Genomic DNA, 22,164 nt, shown 5'->3' with positions numbered 1-22,164 from the left:
TCGAGTATATACTGAACAAGGACGGACTCCTCTAGGTTAGTTAATTTCCGTGAGTTGGCTTGGATATCGCGTCGTGAAGGTACACCATCTAGACGACGACCTAGCTTGCGGTGGTCCACAGAATAGATCCTAGCAGCAACTCGAAGGCGTAACTTTGGGTCGCTTTGCATAGCCTGGATAGCTAGCACTAATTGGCTTTCATCGTTTTTATGGGGCATGTTTTGTTGTTGAGGAATTTAACATTTAGTTGGGGGGTTTGGTCACCGCATCATTTTGGCGCTTTCGCTTGTTTGGCGCTTTCGCTATACATGTACGTTATACATGTACGTTAGTTAATCATAATCATGATTATAATCATGACTATAATCTATACTTTATTAGGCTTAGTTATTACCTAATTGGGTATAGTTTAGATAAGTGATAAGATAAGATAAGAAAAACGAAATGTTTCTCGAGAATTCTACAAACTTCTACAAACTTCTAGAGAGTTCATAAAAACTCATAATCATAATCATGAATATTCATGATTATGAATAATCATGCTTATGTAATATTTGACTATTCGAATAACGTACATGTATAACGAACCGGCCAAACAAGCGAACCGGCCAATCCATTTTACACCTTAAATCACGAATTTCATAACTTAATATCTCAACAACCCTTTAATAATAAGTTATAAAAATATGTACTTAGCCTTTTATAAGCATTTAAAGTACTCTATTTGATTTTTAAAGCAATTAGTATTGTAGTTATTAAGATACTAAGAATTAGGTCAAAAGTGGGGGCTAAAACTCAATATCTTAATAACTACAATACTAATTGCTTTAAAAATCAAATAGAGTACTTTAAATGCTTATAAAAGGCTAAGTACATATTTTTATAACTTATTATTAAAGGGTTGTTGAGATATTAAGTTATGAAATTCGTGATTTAAGGTGTAAAATGGATTGGCCGGTTCGCTTGTTTGGCCGGTTCGTTATACATGTACGTTAGTCATGATTATTATGATTATTTATTCTCACCCCACGCCTGTTTTACGCCTTCCTAACCTTCTTTCGCCTTCACGACTTCACGGCCATCACAACAACGTTCGATCTCATATACATCCCACCCCTCCATTTCCAATTCTATTTCCTTACACTCCACCACAAGCCAGCACTCTGGGCACGCTGCAGGGATCAGCCACTGTAGTTTCAGCCACCAACCAGCCTACGGAGGTGTTTGTAAGGACACAGGGAATACGGCTCTCCGTAGGTGCATATGGGAGTGCGAGTCGGAGGTGATGCTGTATTCTATCCTATAGGTCTACTACGAAGGATACAAAAAAGATGAAAGGGGAGCTTATAGCTTCCTACCCCTTATGTACCTAAATGGGGTCCGACTCGGCTAGGCCTTAGCGTACCGGTAGATCCACTCCCGTCTGCCGCCCGAATCGACCCCGACCCTAGAACATCTATGCTGCTATACTACTATGTCGCCTATTCCGCGTTGTCTTACGGGTCCGAGGGTACCCCGTGTAAGGAGGCATCCTTACATTACCCCCCCCCTTGAGAGAGTGCTTTGTCCTCAAAGCGCGTGGCTCCGTGTGCCGACCGAATGGTAGCCGAGTGTCGGTATGGTCTAGGTAGTCTTTGTTCGAAGATCGTGGTGCTGAATGCGTCCGTGGGATGGATCGCGGAGCGTGCTTTGTTCCTAATAAAAGCAGATTGTTGAGGTCCGAGTTGGCACCGTATAGTATCCAGTTGTGGTGTTGCGCGTCGCAAGTTTCTTAGTTACTGTGCGCGCGCTACTACTCCTCAGAAATTCATTGTTCTAAGCGGTTGTTATGGAGCAACCGATTCCACCCAGGATTCGAAGGCTTCTTTTTACAACAACACCGCCTACGAACCCACCTCCCGAATCCAGTAAGTAGCCCCTCTTGTTCGTATACTGTATACTAATCTGATTGTTTCATAGGAAACAAAACAAACCAGATGACCGAGTAGGTGATGATTGCGCGCCGACGCGTAGGTGATAACTTCTGGGCTTGGGGCTGACGGTTTTGTAGGAAACCTTTTCGCGAAGATGCCCGTCCTGCTGCCCCCCGGGGCCCTCCCGGCTGCGTACCGCGTCCTCTGTATGAGATGCGTGCGCCGTATTGGGACACCCGACGATGCTCCCATGGAGCACGAGTGCGTTTGGAGCGAGAAAAGCTCCAAGTGCGCCTACTGCGTGAAGCAGAAGGCACCATGTGTGCCGGTGAGTTCTCGGGTGCTGTTCGGTCTGGTGGTTGGTTTCCTGTGCTGACTTTCTGGGGGATAGATTCTCTGGTTCCTCGAGGAGGAATATGCCGCCATCGTCGCCGCCGAAGCGGCCACCCCTCCCGTCCCGGCCACCACCCTCAAGACCTACAAGGAGGTCGCGCGCGTGGCCGACCTCTCCAGCGCCGCCATGCCGGCCCTGCGCTCCCCCTTTGAGGGGGCGCAGTACATTCAGGGGCTGGCCACCCTCGCTGCCATCAAGGTAAGTTTTCCCCTTTCTGTTGTTCTTGTTCTGGGTCTGACTCCTAGGTAGGACCTCGCCGCCGCGGTGGAGGGGTTGAAGGAGGATACGGGGAAGCTCCTCGCGGGGCAGGCCCGCGCCGTCTCCTTGCTGGGGACGGTGGATAAAACCACCAACAAGGTGGGGAAGGAGGTGAGCTTCGTGGCGACTGCGGTCGCGAAGGTGGAGAAGGCGGTGGGGAAGTTGGCCGGGGCTGTTGCGGTGGCTCCCCGCAATGGCGGGAAGAGGAAGAGGGGGGAGGAGGAGGAGGGGAATGGGGAGAACCCGATTGGGTGAACGGGCCCTGTGCCGGAGGGAACTCGGGCGTGGTCTTTCGCGTGGGGTCACTTCGACCCTTCGTCTCTCATGGTGGTAGCCGCTTGTTGCGACGCCGGTGAGACGTTTGGGAAGGGTGGCTTCCGCAAGGGCTACGGCTCTGAGGGTGCCCTGGCTTAGAGGGTGTTTAGTTTAGTGTCGTAGGTAGCAACGACGCTGTTTTCCTCTGCTTTGCCGTGCCTCTCGTGATCGTAGCTTGGTTTGCCTGTCTCCCATTCCGTGATCCAGCCGGGTAGGTCCTGCGGTGGTCCTGGCAGGTTTGGGTACTCCGCGTGGAACTCCCGGATTTTGTAGGGGGAGTTCTTAAAGTTTGAGGCGGGGTACCATTCCGGGTCCGGATCGTATCCGACCCAGGATACCTGGTATTGAAGTTGTTTTCGCCGGATCCTTACGGCGAGGATCTTTTCGACCTCCCACTCCTCTAGGCCGTCTACGACTTCGCTGCTTGGCTCAGGCGCTGCTTGACCGGGCAGCGGGTTATTCAGAGCCTTGATGAGTACGTCTGGAGAGAAGACATCGTGTATTTGGGAACCCTTCGGTAGGTCTAGTCGGAAGGCGTGTCCGATTTGTTCCAGTACCGTATAGGGTCCGACCCATTGTTGCCCCAGCTTACGGCTAGGGCGGTGATTTTTCAGATTCTTGGTCGATAGGTAAACCTTGTCTCCTACGTCCCAGTCAATGGCTCGTCGGCGTCGATTCGCGTATTTAGACATATCCTCTTGTGCTTTGGCCATGTTCTCCTTTGCGTAAATCCATGCGGAGTGCATGCGGTTTGCTACTGCTTTGGCTTCCTTCTGGTTCATGACTTCCCTAGGGGTCGTGGCTTTCGGGGTTTCCCAGTCCCAACTGGTGCGCGGATCAGTTCCGTACTTGAGTCGGTAGGGGGTCATTCCGATCGAGGCATGGGGAAGGGTCATTTGCACCCGATCCATGATGGGAATGAGCTCGCTCCAGTTATCCTGGTAATGTGATACGAAGGGCCTCAGTCTCTGATCGATATACCGATTCATGATTTCCGTCTGCCCGTCGGTCTGCTTGTGATAGGCTGTCGACAGCTTGATCTTGACGCCGATGATCCGGCAGAACTCGTGCCAGAAGGATGACACGAATTGGGGTCCGCGGTCACTGACGATCGATACCGGGGTGTGCCCGAATCGATATATCCATTCGATGAACAGCTGCGCCATTTGTCGTGCATCTGTAGTCTTATAACACGGTATGGTCACCGAACTCTTCCCGAGGCGGTCCATAAACACTAGGATGCTGTCGTACCCGTGCTTGTCCCTTGGGAACTCCTTGAAGTCCATCGTAAGGTGTTGCATAGGGTAGTCGGGTACCGGTAGGGGGTGTAGAAAGCCCTGTTGCTTTGTGACATTGGTGTGCGAAAGGCGGCATGTCGCGCAGTTACGCACATACCGTATGCAGTCCGCTTCCATACCGACCCAGCGATACTTCTGGGCAAGCAACTGGTAGGTCTTCCGGCCGCTGGGGTGCGCCGTCGACACCTGGTCATGCGCCTCTCGGATGAGTTTCATACACAGCTCGGTGTGGCGGTTCACACATAGGCGGTCTTTGTACAGGAGGAGTTGGTCGGCTAGGGCGTACCCATCCGGTAAGGGTTGTTTCGCGCGTGTCTCGGCGAACGACTTCCGGTTGTCTACACATAGTGCCTCGATCAGATCGAAGGGCATCTGCGCCTTTGGGGGGTCGATGGCATTGATCGATGCTACATAACTGTCGGCCAACTCGGCACTGATACGGGGGTGTAGGCGGGCAGGGCCAAGCAACACCCTCGCACGACTATCCAACTTGACTTTCTGTTGCATTACGAGGTCTTGGTCTCTTCGGCTCAGAATATCAGCCTTCAGGTTATTCTTACCTGCCGTATACGTAATGTGGAAGTTGAAGTCGGATAGTAGTTCCATCCATCGCACCTGCTTCGCAGTGAGAACCTTCGTCGTCATGAAGTATTCGAGCGAGCGGTGGTCCGTATACACCTCGACTCGCTGCGTAACAGAGGCCAACTCAGGTCTCCATTTCGCGAACGCTTTCACGATGGCGAAGAGTTCCTTGTCATGGATTTCCCAGTTGATCTCATGGCCGGTAAGGACGTGGCTGTAGAAGCTCACTGGGTACCAGAGCTGGTCCGGGTGCTCTTGTGATAGCACGCCGGCGACGACTCCGTCTGAAGAGTCGGTCTCTAGCTTCGTAGGCAATTCGGGGTTGAAGTGGTGTAGTGCCTGCACCGCTAGTAGCTGCCGCCGTAATTCTTCAAAGGCGTTCTCACATTCCTCAGTCCATAGGAACGGCTCCGAGGGGCTCGTGATGGTAGTCAGGGGCTTCGCGATCTTCCCGAAATTGCGTATGAACTGGCGATAGAACCCACAGAAGCCTAGATAGGATTTCACACCGGTAACGGTGGTCGGTCGAATCCAGTTTCGAAGGGGTTCGATCTTGTCGGGGTCCACCTCGACACCGGAAGTGGTCAGTATGTAACCCAGGTACTTAGTTCGGGTAACATTGAACTCGCACTTCTTGAGGTCGGCTTGTAGCCCTGCCTCACGAAGGCGCTGTAGGACTTTGTGTACGTGCTCTATATGTTCCGTAGGGTCCTCGGAGTATATGAGAATGTCGTCGAGGTAAGCCGTACAGAAGTCGTCCAAGTATTGCATGAGGACGTCGTTCATGTAGCGCTGGTACGTTGCGGGGCCGTTGGTCAGTCCGAACGGCAGCACCTTGCACTTATAAGATCCATATCGAGTCCGAAAGGTAGTATACTCTTCGGAGTCAGGGTGCATTCGTATGCGATGGAAGGCTTGTCGGATATCTAGTTTCGTGAAAATCTTGGCTTTCGACACCCGTCCAAGTAGTTCGTCGATGCGCGGTATAGGGTACGGATCGTTGCGGGTGAGTCCGTTCAGCTTGCGGTAATCAATGCAGAACCTCAGTTTGCCGTCCGCTTTCTTAACGAAGAGTATAGGGGACGCAAAGGGGCTATTGCTATTGACGATGAAGCCTTTCTCCAGGTTCTCCAGCAGGTATTGCTTGGTAGCCTTAAGCTCTTTGGTGCCTTGCCGGTAGAGCGGGGAGAAAGCGTTTGGTAACGGCGCCTCTAGCTGTATCTTATGATCGTATACCCGGTGTGGTGGTAATTTATCAGATTCCAATTTTGAGAAGACGTCGGTGTACTTTCGGTGCACAGGCGGGAGTTTCTCCTGGATGAGTGATATCGTCTCGTCATCCTCTTCGGATTCTTTTTCCCGAATGATCTGATCGATCTCGTAAAGGCTGGTCTGGAAGAACTCGGCATCGCTTCGCATCATCTCGTGGTGGAAGGCGTTTGCACCGATCTCGCAGATGTGCACCGGCGTGAAGCTTGGTACAGGCTTCGCCGGTGGCAAGAAAGGTACCCCTGGGATCTGAGGTGTACTCGGGGCAGTGTCGGTGGTCATTCCGGAGTCCGAAATTATCACTTTCATTTCCATCGAGCGTCCGCCTGCGCGGCGTCTGTCTTCGTGGTGGATTGCGGCATCCCTACGATTCGCATCCGACTGGTGAGAAGGATGTCGAATGGACGTTTCGCGCGAGTGGTAGGGCAAGGTGATCTCCTTGCTCCAGCTAGGAGTAGGCGGGTACTCCTTTGGCCATACTAGCCAGCTCTTTGCAGAGTCGAGTAGTATTCGGAAGCGGCTGAAAAGCTTCCTCCCAATTATCACATCTTGCGCTCCGAGGTCCAGGAGCACAAAGGGGCAGTTATATATTCGGCGTCCTTCGACTGTTAAGTGCAACCGAATATACTCCGATACGTGACTTTGGATTTTTCGCTGAAAACCACGTATGGGTACAGAGTAGGGCAGTTTCCGTATGGGGCTCTGAAGCGCCTTCGACAGTCGTAGCGCGAAGGGCTTGTTGATGACGAGGTATCCGTTTGCTCCTGTGTCTGCGAGAGCCTTCGTTTGCACACCGAGTCCGTTCAGACTCAGCGTCGTGTCGACTAAGAACTGGGTTCCGCCCAAGAGTTCTTGTAGGTCGAGATCTCGCAGATCACATTTGCGTAGACCTAGGAAGGAGCCTTTCCCTAGGCCTCGTCGTTTTCCTCCAGGGACGCATCCGATTGGAGTTCGACTGCCTCCTCCCACTGCTCTTCGGGTTCAGGGGCTTCGCGGTCAATCTCTTTGACTGTGGGGTTGAGCGGGCACCTGTCCTGGAAATGACCGGGCTTCCCGCATTTGAAACAGTTTCCAGACGCAGCCGGCACGGCGGTCCGCACGCGACCTGTTATGTCCGGCTTGGGGGCGGTGGGTATGAAAGGAGTCCTCTGGAAGGAACCCAACGGACTTCTTGTCGTCTTCGGTGGTTGGGTCTTGGCGGCCTCCACAGGCGGGAACCTGGATGAGCCGAGGCGGGCCCGTCCTGGGAAGCTCGACTCGCCGCTCTTGGACTGGGAGCTCAACTCGCCGTTCCTGCGTCGCTCTTGGTCGAAGGCGGTTAAGGCTCGGACCATGGTGAGGTAATCGCCTTTCCATTGGTCCTTCACGACCGCCACGCGGCTGCGGAATTGCGGTGTGAGCTTGTTCCACATATACCGAAACCACTCCGATTGTGATACTTGTCCCGTAATCGCCGCACTTTGGAAGCGGGCTTTGAACTCGGGGAAGGTTTCGTGTAAGTGACCCTTTTCGCCCATCTGCATATCGTCGAATTCGTTCCGGGCCTGTTCGGTCTCATTACCCGTAAGGTAATATGATCCTAATAGGTCCATCATTTCGTCTGCGCTCTGGAAGCCATGCGTATCCGATAGGTATTGGGGTTCCAGATATTTCTTTGCCAGGCCGGTCGTAGTTCCCCATATCAACGCTCTTCTCGAGACGTCGGTAGGGTAGTGGTCCTCATTGACTACAAGTCGGTCCCGAATGGACGCGCTCCATTGCATAAAGGTATGTTCTATCCCATCGCTGAGCGGCGTAATCTTCTCAGAGATGGTGGATTTCTTGTAACGGTTCGGAGGGTCCACGGTGTACTGTCGGGGTAGACCCGGGATTGAAGGAGAGCGCGCATTGTCGACAGGTGGCAGTCGAACGGTGCCGGGCGTGTTTCGCATTGTCGGTGCAGGCTGTTCGTCTTCGTCGGCCTCAATGGTGCGCACTGGGGCGTCGGCAGCCGGTGGTGGCGTAGACGGTATTCGGGTCTGGCTAGCTACGAGGCTGGCTACCATCGCCTTGAGCTCCCGCATCTCGTTCTCGAGGTTCGCTATGCGATCCGGGGGGCTTTCGGATGGCCCTGCGGTCGTGCCCGCTGTGGCGGTTTGCCTAGTTGTCATTCGTAGCGGTTGACCGTCATTGTCGGGTGGTGGGTTTTGTGTCGTCTTGCGCGACATCTTGATTCGGGGGTGTATCGAGTCGCAGTCGATACGGAAGAGTTTGACTTCCGGTAGCTCGTAGCTATCAACACTCTTGTTCACAATTGCCTCTGTGCTTGAGGGGGTTCTTTAGGATCTCGTATCCTATTCGGCGCCAACGCGTCGGCGACTTTACCAGCTTGCTCTGCAGGATCAAACCCTGATCCACTGGCTGTCCGTGAGTTCTCTGGGGTCACGGCTATTTGGAGTCATCAGGTCTCTACTTCGAAATGTCACCGAGTCGCGGTCGGTGGTGTTTCGACAGTTCTCCTGAGTCGTTCCGGTTGTGGGATATTATTTAGGTACGGCCGTCCCCGGCAAGCGTGATCTTTTTTGTGTAATGTAAGGACACAGGGAATACGGCTCTCCGTAGGTGCATATGGGAGTGCGAGTCGGAGGTGATGCTGTATTCTATCCTATAGGTCTACTACGAAGGATACAAAAAAGATGAAAGGGGAGCTTATAGCTTCCTACCCCTTATGTACCTAAATGGGGTCCGACTCGGCTAGGCCTTAGAGTACCGGTAGATCCACTCCCGTCTGCCGCCCGAATCGACCCCGACCCTAGAACATCTATGCTGCTATACTACTATGTCGCCTATTCCGCGTTGTCTTACGGGTCCGAGGGTACCCCGTGTAAGGAGGCATCCTTACAGTGTTGTTCATAAGTTTTGTGTGTGGGTCATGAGATGACCGGGGGTTGGGCATGGGTTGGAGCATGGGTACGCGTAGGCTTGTTTGTACCTTTTTAACGCGTCAAAATTCCTACTATTGTATTTTATATGTAGGAAATTCATACTCTTTCAATAACTACAATGCCTCATCTTACTCGCGATGAGCGGCTTCGTTGCGCACTACTACGCTCCCTAGATTGGGAGTTCCAAAAAATTGCAGCCTATATTGGCTGCACGGAACGGCAGGCTTGGTATGCTTGCCAGGGCCCTCCAACTCCGAAGAAGCGTTCGGGTAGGCCACTTATCCTATCCGATGAGCAAGTTCAAGAGGTTATTGAGTTTATAGCCTCATCTCGCACAAATAGGCGTATGCCATATACAAATATAATACGCATTCTTAATATTCCATGCTCACGGCTTGTCCTAACCCGCGCTCTGTCTGTGAGAGGCTATAATCGACGTAAGTATCCCTCTCTACTTTACTACTATATAGACTAATAATTATTAAGGGATTGCTATGCGGAAGCCTATTATCTCAGAGACAAATCGACAAAAGCGACTTTCATGGGCTATTGAACATAAGGATTGGGTACGGAATGATTGGAATAGGATACTTTGGACTGACGAGACGTGGGTGTAATGTGTTACGACGGAACAAGAAGGCTGGCCAACTACAGGACAGGAAGGAGGGAGGTCGCATGAGACCGGCCCTGGTACCTGGAGGGGCAGCGGGGAATAGTAGTTCCGAAAGTATCACGTGACGGACTCGCAGGATGATGAGAAGAGTCCTAAGAGTCCAGGACTCCGAGGACTCGAGTGAGTTCCCAGGAGTCCACTAGGCACGTGATGGACTCGCAGGATGATGAGAAGAGTCCTAAGAGTCCAGGACTCCGAGGACTCGAGTGAGTTCCCAAGAGTCCACTAGGCACGACGCCACTATATAAGTAGGTAGTATTTCCTTAGATAGGAGCTTCGTGCTCAACTCAATACAGTATTTGTTATATACTAGTAACGTGTTACTTGAAGCCTTTGTGTCTGATCCCCTGCCTCCTCTGATAAGTAAACCTTTACGCAAGAGAACCTCTGTGTCTTCTATCGTTTAGAAGTCAGCGTTACACTTTGAGCACCACTTCTACGAGGTACCGGCTTACACACAAAGCAACATGTCTGTCGTCAGTTCGAAGGGGAAAACCCCCACCACGCCAACTTCGTCTCAGAGGTCTAAGCCTGAGAATGAAGAGATGCCCGATGCACCCACCGTCAACGAACTCAAGGAAACTCTACGCGTCAAGTTGCCCGACACTTACTCCGGCAACCGAAAGGAACTTGAGGTGTTTTTGCTACAGGTCGAACTGTACCAGCACTTCAATGACGAGAAGTTTCCCACCCAGGAGAGCTATGCCCTGTGGACTGCATCCTACCTTAGGGGGGAAGCCCTGCGATGGATCGAACCATTCCTCAAGGACTATTTCAAATATGAAAGTACCAATGGAAGCATGACAACTACGCAGACTATGTTTGGCAGCTGGAATGGATTCTGTAAGGAAATCCGACGCATGTTCGGAGACATCGATGAGATTAAGACCGCGGAAGACCATCTGTTTGCACTTAAGCAGACTGGCAGCGCCCTCACATACTCCACAGAATTCCAGAGATACGGCAATCAGACAGGATGGGACGCCAGCGCACTCATCAGCCACTACCGACGTGGGCTGAAGAGCCATATACGTATGGAACTTGCCCGTTTGGAACAACAACCAGCGGACATGGTAGCGCTAATCGAACATACGGTCCGAATCGACAATCGACTATACGAATTCCAGAAGGAACGTCGGACCTATGACAAGCCCAAGAAAAGTTACCCCTACCGGGGAAACGAGGGCAGACGACGGGATCAACACCCGCGAGACAACCGTTGGTCGGACCCAATGGAACTCGATGCCACGTTCAAACCTGGACGACCCCGTGACCCTAAGAAAGACAGACAATTCAAGGAACGACTCTGTTTTAACTGCGACAAGCCAGGCCACATGGCCCGAGACTGCAGACAGCCAAAGAAAGGGAACGGCGGACGCAAAGTCGGCAAACAACTCAATGCCACCTGGACAGGACAGTTGAACGCAACGTTTGTGAGCAAACAGGACTGGGGAATAAACGGCGAAAGCACCCCAGAAGACGAGAGCTCAGATGAAGGGTCGGAGGCGGAATCGTTCACCGTCTCGGAACAGGAGACCTTCGATGAACTCGCACCTACGGAACCAATGAGTCCACGGTGCAAGAACGTAGTAAGACGCATGGCAAAACACGCCCACGCGAAGATTAGGGCCGAACGAGACAAGCCCAATGGCCAGAGGAAAATCCCCATGCTTAAAGACCTCTACGGGAACCTGTTACAGGGACTTCCGTTAAAATGCAAGGTGGACGACTGCAAGGATGACCTCTGGAGATACTACGACCAACTAACGAATACCCGCAGGCTGCTTGGCACGTCCCAAGACGTAGCTAAGTTGGAAGCCCAAGAAGCGGAAGAACTGGAGAAGGATGTCGAGCATATGGCTAAACTGAAGTATATGAAAAGCGTCGAACTTTACTACCAGGACCGCAGGAGAGCCCTGAAGAAGTACGACGAGAAAGCCAGAGATATGCTCCGACGGGAAAATGCGAGACCCACTCCACGCATCGAAAGGAGAGCCATGGAGCAACTAGACACGTTCTCCACGCCTCCAAGGGAAGATAGTGCATGGGTGAGAGGACAGCGGGAACTATCAATGACAGACGCAACAGAGACTGATCATCCCTGGCACGCGTATGTCTACTGGGAATATTGCAGCGAAGATGACTGCAAGCTCCACTGGAAAAAGAAACACCAGAATCAGTTGTTTCCCCGATCCTCGCCCAGGATACACTTCAGAGACGCAGAGCAAGTTCACGCCCTCAGGCGAAGCCAGTCTGAAGGGGACTTGCCTATCAAAAGCGAACAGGTATACGAGAAATACCCACATCTGCTAGACGAAGCAGAAGAGCGAGGGAAACGATCTCCCCAAGGACCACCATTGGAAGCGGATGAATACTATCCTTCCTCGGACGAGTCAAAAAACTAGGAGTCCTCGACGGTAGGCCACCGGCGAGCGACACGAAGAGGCCTAGTACAGACCAGCTATGCGCCACGACGGGCAGCATGCAACTATATGTGGTCGCTAAGATACAACAGCGACACCTCCAAGCAATGATTGACTCAGGAGCGACGGGCAACTTTATGACAAAGAAAGTAGCAGACACGCAAGGTTTCAAGACGCAATTGAAAACCGAACCATACCCGTTAATGGTCGTAGATGGAGAGCCCATCTCGACTAATGAAGGAATGGTGACCCACAAAACGGTCCCATTGGAAATGGTCATGCTACACGGGCACAAGGAAACGATTCAGTTTGACATCGTGCACATGGACAACCATGCGTGCATCCTTGGTGTGCCATGGCTCAAGAAACACAACCCCCAGATCGACTGGTGGAACGACAAAATTGTGATGAGCCAGTGCGCGTGTGAACAACGGACGGACACGCGACAACGGGAGAAACCCTCCCAGGGCCGGAAGGAGTTATGTGCAACCTCCGAGCTCGATGACCTAGCCCAGGCATCCTCACCGATGAGTATACCGGTGGAGTACAAGGAATACGAGCAATTATTCCAGGAAGGCCCTAAGAACGAGGCGCTTCCTAAGCACCAACCATGGGATCACGAGATACCTTTGGAGAAAGACAAGAGTCCACCGTTCGGACCAATATATCAGCTATCGGAAAAGGAGCTGAAGGTACTTAAGGAGTACATCGATGATAACCTAGCGAAAGGATTCATCAGACCATCCACATCACCAGCAGGAAGTCCGGTGCTTTTCGTACCAAAGAAAGACGGCTCCCTACGGTTATGTGTGGACTATCGAGCGTTGAACAACATCACAATCAAGGACAGGTATGCCCTGCCGTTAATCAACGAACTACACGATAGATTTCAAGGAGCAAAGATCTTCAGTAAGCTAGATCTGCGAGGAGCATACAACCTGATCCGAATCAAGGCTGGGGAAGAGTGGAAAACAGCATTCCGCACCCGCTATGGCCTATTCGAGTATCAAGTCATGCCCTTTGGGCTAACAAACGCACCCGCATCTATGCAACGACTGATGAATGATGCTTTGCACGAATACTTAGACATCTTTACCATTGTCTACTTAGACGATGTCCTGGTGTATTCAGCAACCAAGGAGGAGCATGTCAAGCATGTCAAACTCGTCCTGAAGAAACTAAAAGAGTACAGCTTACTCCTCAAACCAGAGAAGTGCGAGTTCCATAAAAACCAAGTCGAATTCTTGGGTTACATTATTGGAACGCACGGCATCAAGATGGACCAAGCAAAAGTAACGGCAGTGTTGGAATGGCCAACACCGACCACGGTCAAGGAAGTGCAAGCCTTCCTAGGCTTCGCCAACTTCTACCGGAGATTCATCTCGGGATATTCCAAGGTAGCTCAACCACTCACGGAGCTTACCAGAAAGGATCTCGAATTCAAATGGACGGACAAGGCAGAGGCTGCTTTCCAGGAACTTAAGACGAAGTTCACGGAAGCACCTATCCTTGCTACATTTGACCCTGCAAAGAAGATCATCCTCGAAACGGACTCTTCTGACTTCGCAATTGGAGCATGTCTGAATCAACCAGACGAGAACGGTAAGTTCAAACCAATCGCGTACTACTCTAGGAAACTGTCACCCGCGGAACTCAATTACGACATCCACGACAAGGAGCTACTGGCTATTGTCGTTGCCTTTGAGCAGTGGCGAGTATATCTTGAGGGATCCACCTACCCTGTGCAGGTATGGACGGATCACAAGAACCTCATATATTTCACCACGACCAAGGTTTTAAACCGCAGACAAGTCCGCTGGGCAGAAACCCTCGCAGCCTACAACTTCACGATAACCTATCGCAAGGGCTCCGAGAATGCAAGAGCAGACGCTCTCAGCAGACGGACCGACTACGCCGGCCCAAAGGAAGAAAGACCTAGAGCAATTCTGAAGAAAACAGATGCAGGAATACAGTACAACGAGTTACTAGCAACGATCTCAGTCATCGAAGATACAGAACTCGAGGAAAGACTCAAGAAAGCTTACGCAACAGACGAATGCGCCAAGCGAGTCTTGTCCAAAGTCGAAGGCGACTTCACCATCGACGAACAAGGATTGATTCGATACAAAGGGTTAGTGTATGTCCCAAGTCAAATGAGACGCCCGCTGGTGCAAGAACAACACTCGTTACCAGCACACGGTCATCAGGGAGTAACACGAACCTTCGAACGAATCACTCGACACTACTACTTCCCAGGTATGAGGAAGCAGGTAGAGACAGTGGTAAGAGAGTGCGACATTTGCAGCAAGTCAAAATCCAATAGGCATCTGCCATACGGACAACTCAAGTCGACACCAGTACCAAAAGGAGCGTGGAAATCAATAGCTTTGGACTTCATCGTCAAGCTTCCACCCTCCAAGGACCCGTTAACAGGAATAGAATATGACTCTATCCTCGTCATCACGGAAAGACTCACGAAATATGGGAAGTTTATACCATATCTAGAAGCTAGCGACGCCGAGGCGCTCGCATATACCTTCATTCGAGTCATATTAGCCGATCATGGGATGCCAGAAGAAATCATCTCAGATAGAGACAAGCTCTTTACTTCGAAATTCTGGAAATCATTGATGGCGCTACTGGGAACAAATCATAAGCTATCAACAGCTTTTCATCCCCAGACAGACGGCCAAACAGAAAGATTAAATCAGACCCTTGAACAGTACCTGCGAAGCTATGTCAATCATCAACAGGATAACTGGGTTCAGATCTTACCCATCGCACAGTTTGCATATAACAGCGCGATGACAGAAGCAACGAAAGTCTCACCGTTCTTTGCCAATTATGGCTACCAGCCAGAAGCATATAGGCAACCAAGACCGGATGAATCACGAGCTGAACAAGCCCTGATCGTGGTGGAACAACTGAAATCGTTCCATGAACAACTTGCGACGGACATCCAATTCTTAAATGAACGATCCGCCGCATACGCAAACAAGAAGCGCAGTATGGAACCTGCCTTCAAGGAGGGGGATAAAGTATACCTACTCCGGAAACATATCAAAACGAAACGACCAAGCACAAAGTTGGACTTCAAGAAATTGGGACCATTCAAAATATTGAACAAAGTCAGCTCAGTTAATTACAGACTGCAGCTACCCAGGAAGTCTAGACTACACCCGGTATTTCATGTCTCACTACTGGAACCAGCAAGAGAAATACCCCAATTGCGACCGACACCGAACTCCAACCCGAGAATGAGATAATCGAATATGAGGTCGAAGCGATCCTAGACAGAAGGTTAGTAGGACGTCGAGAAGAGTTTTTGATAAAATGGGAAAATTACGAACCTACGGATAATTCGTGGGAACCAACAAGGAACATCAGCAAGGAACTGCTGGAGGAATATCGACGCCGCCATCCGCCAGCCATTGATCCCAAGATGCAGGGGAGTAGGCCAGTGGATCGGAGGAAGCGGGGGTCCCAGTCACAGACGAGGAGGCAGCGCTAACTGCCTGTTCCTCGGCCTCAACAGCGTCACGCTTCTCAGCAGCCACACGTTCAGCCTCCTCTGCCGCATCAAGCTCGTCGAGGGTTTTCAAACCTCGCCGGAGCATATCTTTACCACGGGTTCGGATGAGGCGTTTCTGCTTCCGCAGACGAAGTAACTTCGAAAGGGTTTCTTCCTCTTCGCGATCCAGGCGATCCTCCTCCCGTTCGAGCTTCACCCAGTCGGGATGCTCAGGACCCATACAGTCACACTTTTCTTTCAAGTTGCGACGAACGCACTCGGCGCACCGCCGTGAATCATTTGGAGACGACACGCAAGTAATGTTTCGCCTCACGCAGTTCGAGCAAGAATCCATTTCGGGTAGTTCGTATCCGTGGTTCTTTATTCGACGGACAAGATCGTTGCGTTCCTGGAGTTTGCGGGCAGTGTCAGTAGGCATGTTGCATGTTGAAGGACTCGCTGAGGAGCAGCAGAGTCCCGGGGACATGGACGTACTTATAGGATTCGAGACGAATGCCCAGGGGAAGGGAGCGAGTGTTACGACGGAACAAGAAGGCTGGCCAACTACAGGACAGGAAGGAGGGAGGTCGCATGAGACTGGCCCTGGTACCTGGAGGGGCAGCGGGGAATAGTAGTTCCGAAAGTATCACGTGACGGACTCGCAGGATGATGAGAAGAGTCCTAAGAGTCCAGGACTCCGAGGACTCGAGTGAGTTCCCAGGAGTCCACTAGGCACGTGATGGACTCGCAGGATGATGAGAAGAGTCCTAAGAGTCCAGGACTCCGAGGACTCGAGTGAGTTCCCAAGAGTCCACTAGGCACGACGCCACTATATAAGTAGGTAGTATTTCCTTAGATAGGAGCTTCGTGCTCAACTCAATACAGTATTTGTTATATACTAGTAACGTGTTACTTGAAGCCTTTGTGTCTGATCCCCTGCCTCCTCTGATAAGTAAACCTTTACGCAAGAGAACCTCTGTGTCTTCTATCGTTTAGAAGTCAGCGTTACATAATGGTGGGTGCACCAGATGTGAGAATCTAGCCACCCAAGGAAGGGATGATTTTACTAAGACAACACACTGTCTTAGGAAACAGAGCCAAAGGGTTGTAGCTTAGACTATTCCACAACGCAGCAATCAGGTGTGTGATGTAGTGAAGTGGTTCAGACAAGTTGCAACAAATGTTGAGTCTGGGAACTCAGGGGTAAGTCAGAGGTTAGCACCTCACTGACTTTTCAAAAACAGAGAATAACAAGATCAATGCTTGGAAGCTTGGAAAAGACGTAGAAGTATGTGCTAGTCGATTTACTGTATTGTCTGCTTGCCCTTTCTTAAGGAAAGGGCAATCCTATTTATGCCAAAGGAGTGTAGTTCTCTCATTTTCCATGACTTTCCATGACTAACCAGGCTTGGTAAATGTATTAGAAATCAAGTGCGACCCACAACTAGCTTGCTAATCATGTAGTGAACGTAAGAGAATCCCATAGAACCATCTCTTGGGTTCCTAGCCTATAGGAAGTGAAAAGGAGGTCCAAGGTCAGAGTACCTATAGACAAATTATGTCATAACTTAACCAATCTTGTGGGTAACTAAGGAGCGATGACGTGTAATGAATCATAGAGGGTTGTAGAAGCTTCTAGAGCTATTGTTCATGTTTCTAGGCCTCTAGTTGGTAGAGATATGCCATGTGGTAGTATTGGCCCACCCCCTTAAGGAGGAGATTTTCTTAATAACTTGTTCAATGAGTGTCCAAATGATATGCCGTGATGTATGTAGCATAAACAGATGTAGTAGAAGAGTTTGCAGCAATCGTTGAGTAGTATTGTTTCTGTTGTTGGTGTGATAAGCCAAGATATGTATGGTGACTTGTAGGTTTGAGGAGGAGATTTCTAAGTTTGCTCTTGAGTTTGATAGCAAACTGAGTGCAACGAATGTCAGTATGACAGTGGGTAACGGGAGGCCGCCATACTCGTACATGGGTTACTCGAAAAGCAGGGGAAATGTGGGATGATACATGTGTTGTAGATAGAGTACAACGGAGAAGGTAAGAGACTCCTATTTACTATAGGATTTACTAACAATCCCTAGAGGTTGGATGTTCTGGGGCTGCTTCTCAGGTGGTCTTGGAAAGGGTCCTATACTATTTTGGGAGAAGGAATATGGGAAAATAGGAGCTGAGTCCTATATGGCTCATACTGTCCCTCTAATCCACGGCTGGCTACGCCTATACCCAGGCCTTACATTGATGCAAGATGGAGCTCCAGGTCATAGAGCAGGTGCAACATATGAAGAGTTGAGATCCCGTGGTATTTGCCCTATAGAATGGCCCCCGTATTCACCAGATCTCAACCCAATTGAACGGGTGTGGCATATTATGAAGAATTATCTACAAGATAATCATCCAGAACATATGTCCTACGACCAGCTCCGTGTAGCTGTTAAGGAAGCATGGGAGCAAGTTGGAGAAGCTGAGCTTAATGCTCTCCTTAATAGTATGCCTACACGTATGGCAGCAGTAATTGCTGCAAATGGTATGCACACAGAGTACTAGGCTTATAGTATAGTTTTATATAGGGGTTTAGGTATCTACTCTACTCATTATTCTACAGAATTGATTGCTCTCACACTCAAGTGTTCGTGACGCGTGAGAATCGGTACTTTGGCCAGAATTGCCAAACCAGCCTACGCAGGGGGCCCTAGCCCGACCCACTCACAAAACTTATGAACAACACCTCCGTAGAGGATCAACGAACAGATCCAAGCAGATATCAGAGAATCAATCGACAGCAGATTCAACCAGATTCCAGGGGAGCAACGAATGACAGGGGGGAGATTGGGTGATGGGATGGATGTGTTTCATTGGTATTTATTTGCTTTCTTTGGATATATGGTGTGGGCAACGAGAGATGGGGATACTCGGGTAGCCGGTTTTATGTATTTAGTTTTTGAGATTGAATTTTATACTGTCATCGTGCTTGTGTCCTGCCACAGTACGTATGGGACCTTGATTAGCAGCCGCTGGCTGTAACCTGGGAGCAAGATATAGTAGTACTACCACGCTACCCCACCACATCTCACAGCCCCAGCCCCTATTGACGCCAGTATATATGTCAAATCGCATGGTGAAGAGAGCCGCACCACCATGTATTCGGAGATACAAACCATAAAAAAGGGAAAGGGAAACGAAATCCTCTTCTGCAGCATCTTTTCAGCTGGACATGCATATTACTGTAACTTCCAGTCTATCCCACTTGCACTGGCACATGCATATCGCCAGTATCACATGCTAAACAAGCCAACGTGTCAGCGATAAGACATCGCCCCTATCCGATAAGACATCGAGAATCTCCATTACGCTAGTCCAAATGTAGTATAGTTGGCGAAATCCACGACACGAATCTCGAATTGGGGCGAAGCAGCCAATTCTCGCTTCGTTGCTGCATTAGGTCCACTAGGGCGAAACTTAAATTTGGGGATTTTTGGGAATTTCTTTTTTTCCCTCCTGCAGTGAGAGACGGGATGGGTAAAGGGGCGGTAAAAGTAATTCCAGTAGAGGATGGGGATTGTTGGCACGTGATTAAATAGGGAAATAAGAGGGAAATAAGAGGGGAATAAGAGGGAAATAAGAGGGAAATAAGAGGGCAATAAGAGGGCAATAGGAGGGCAATAAGAGGGAAATAAGAAGAGGGGTACATCTAATTACGCTGTGAACCCAACATCAATCTCAAGTACCACTAGACCCTGAACATTTTCCAACTCATTCCTGTCACGCTACGCCCAATCCAGTAGCCACTAGCACAGAAATAGAAAGGGGCGGTCGCCGCTAGCGCGTCTCGCCTCATCCCTTCTCCATCTTTTTTTTTTTTTTTTCTCCTGTTCTGTTTGTTGTCCCATCCCGCTAGCTGGAGAGAGTACTGGACACTCCTTACATTTCCGTACGTACGTACCATCAATCCCATATCAATCCCATATCAATCCCATATCAATCCCATATCAATCCCATATCAATCCCATATCAATCCCATATCAATCCCATATCAATCCAATATCAATCCAATATCAATCCAATGGGCCGCACAGATGCAATGAGATGCGCTGGGACGTCCTCAATTACAGCGCCTCACTGCAATCTCCAAGGCCCCCTTCATAATCTGTCCCCAGCCCACCCAGTCCTTCGCCCGCCGCCCGCCGCCCGCCGCCCTTGTGGATCACTGTGGAGAAGTGCACCCATCGGCCGTGGGCTCCTAAATCTGAATCTGCTTGTGGTGTCGGTTTATAAGACCCGCCCCTACCCCACGCCGCCATCTCGATCAACTTTTGACACTTTCTCCCTTCCTCCCTCCTTCCTCCTCCACATCCCCCCCCGCACCCCTCTCGCCATCACAACGACGACGAGAGCCCGTCATGGCTGCCGCACGACGCTCCTCCCATGCTGCTCCCTCCAAGGAGGGAAAGCACATTGACCAGAATGGCCAGGTCTTTGAGCTGCCCACCTACACCATGAAGATGATCCACGACGCCATCCCAGCACACTGCTTCCAGCCCTCCATCCTCCGCTCCATGGCCTACGTGGTGCGCGACTACTTCTACGTCGCCGCCCTCTGCTACGCCGCCTCCTACATCGAGTACATCCCCAACGCCTACGCGCGCGGCGTCGCCTGGGCTGCCTACTCCGTGCTCCAGGGCTTCGTGTTCACCGGGATCTGGATCCTGGCACACGAGTGCGGACACGGTGCTTTCAGCAAGAACAAGCGCCTCAACAACATTATGGGCCTGATCATGCACTCCTTCCTCCTCGTTCCCTTCCACAGCTGGCGTATCAGCCACAGCGCCCACCACAAGGCTACGGGTAACATCGACAAGGATACGGCTTTCGTGCCGCACGTGCGTGAGAGCTGGGTTAAGTCGTATCAGGGCCAGGACGCGGGTGTTGAGTCCGTGGAGCTGTCGCACCTCGCTGAGGACGCCCCGCTTGTTACGCTGTGGGTGTGCATCAAGCACCAGCTTTTCGGGTGGCCGGGGTACCTCTTCGCCAACCTGACGGGACAGAAGTACGACAAGGGCTTCCCGCAGTTCTCGCACTTCTACTTTGGCGAGGACAGCGTGCTGTTCAAGAAGGAGCAGCTGCCTTTGATCATGCTCAGCGATGCGGGCGTTGCTGCCATGATTGGCCTCCTTATTGTTGGTGGACAGATGATCGGTAGCTGGAACATGGTTCTTTACTATATGATCCCCTACCTCTGGGTGAACCACTGGATTGGTTAGTCCCCCTCCCTTCCCCTACCCCTACCACCCCTATCCACCCCCTACCAAACCAAAACACACAAACTAACCCCCACCCCAACAGTCGCCATCACCTTCCTCCAACACACCGACGGCAGCCTCCCCCACTACAACAACAACACCTGGAACTTCGCCCGCGGCGCCACCGCCACCATCGACCGCGACCTCGGTTTCATCGATACGCACCTCTTCCACGACATCATCGGCACGCACGTGTGCCACCACCTCGTCTCCACAATCCCCTTCTACCACGCCGGCGAGGCCTCGGACGCCATCCGCAAGGTGATGGGGACGCACTACCGCGCTGACCGCGCGACGCCGTTCATGTGGGCGTTCTGGAAGAATCAGCGCGCGTGCAAGTTTGTGGAGGAGAGTGTTGAGGGGAGTGGAGTTTACTTTTACCGTAACCTCCATGGGACGGGAGAGCCGCCGAAGGATTTGACTGGCGGAAAGGCCCAGGAGGTCGCCGAGTTGTTGGGGGGGAAGAAGGGTGCGGCGACTACGACGACTGGTGTTGCGGCGGCGTCACAGGCGAAGAGGAGACTGAGTCACTCGGCGCAGATGACTGCTAAGGCGTTGCCGATTTTGGTTGCGGAGTAAAGAACTGGCCGTTTGGATAAGTTCCTTTTTCTCTGTGGTTGATCGATCTCTGGCATCTTGCGTTCGCTTGCGTCGGGGGCGTGTATTTGTACGATATTTCCCCTCCTCCTCTCCCACGCTTTGGGACTCACACATACATACACCTTTTCAACATCTCTCGTTTTCTGCTGGGAATATAACAACTTCGGCTGGTGGATATTTGATACTGTCCGCCATTTGGACACCCTGCTCGACAGCAACACAATTCTGGATATCCGACAATCAATCTCGTCATGATTTTTCCTTTTAGAATCTTTTCCTACTTTCCGGGGGGGGGGTTTTTTTAATAGAGAGGCATAGATACAAGACTTAGACAAAGACGCTCGGTGCGGTTGATAGACGAAAAGAAAAGAGAGCTGGATTAGAGCTGGTGTTTTGTTTTGGTGGATAGAGGAAAAGGGGAGAGAGAATAATACATACAATGAGATACCCTGGTACCCATCACATCCCATCTCTGTCTGTCTGACTAATCTAAAAACCAAACTGTGAGGCCAACGACATCATCAATGATCGTGGCATAAAAGTAATGAGAGGAGCGATATAACTAAATAGCAAAATGTATTTGGTATTTATCAACCACATCCCCAGCAATCTACAAAAAAGCTAGCTAGCATACACATCCACGCCACAGACGCTGTCAGCAAGTAATCAAGCATCAACATTATTCATATTACGCCCCCAAC

The 22,164-nt window shown here is 50.8% G+C and overlaps 2 protein-coding genes across 2 annotated transcripts; both read left to right on the top strand.

The window, feature by feature from the left end:
• Nucleotides 1–1,599: 1,599 nt before the first annotated feature.
• Nucleotides 1,600–2,820, top strand: VC83_06048 (uncharacterized protein; the record flags this gene model as incomplete). The annotated part of the gene is made up of 6 exons (XM_024469654.1): nucleotides 1,600–1,616; nucleotides 1,776–1,907; nucleotides 1,960–2,009; nucleotides 2,051–2,241; nucleotides 2,305–2,505; nucleotides 2,557–2,820. The coding sequence occupies 6 exons, from the start codon at nucleotides 1,600–1,602 to the stop codon at nucleotides 2,818–2,820; spliced, it is 855 nt and encodes a 284-aa protein (XP_024322309.1).
• Nucleotides 2,821–19,882: 17,062 nt separating this feature from the next.
• On the top strand, nucleotides 19,883–22,035 carry VC83_06047 (uncharacterized protein). Its single transcript, XM_024469653.1, has 2 exons — nucleotides 19,883–20,819; nucleotides 20,907–22,035. The coding sequence occupies exons 1-2, from the start codon at nucleotides 19,964–19,966 to the stop codon at nucleotides 21,440–21,442; spliced, it is 1,392 nt and encodes a 463-aa protein (XP_024322314.1). The 5' UTR covers nucleotides 19,883–19,963; the 3' UTR covers nucleotides 21,443–22,035.
• The last annotated feature ends 129 nt before the right edge of the window (nucleotides 22,036–22,164 follow it).

This window comes from Pseudogymnoascus destructans (assembly GCF_001641265.1).
Source record: "Pseudogymnoascus destructans isolate 20631-21 unplaced genomic scaffold scaffold_16, whole genome shotgun sequence".
Lineage (NCBI taxonomy): Eukaryota > Fungi > Ascomycota > Leotiomycetes > Thelebolales > Thelebolaceae > Pseudogymnoascus > Pseudogymnoascus destructans.
This window is presented reverse-complemented; position numbering and strand designations above follow the sequence as displayed.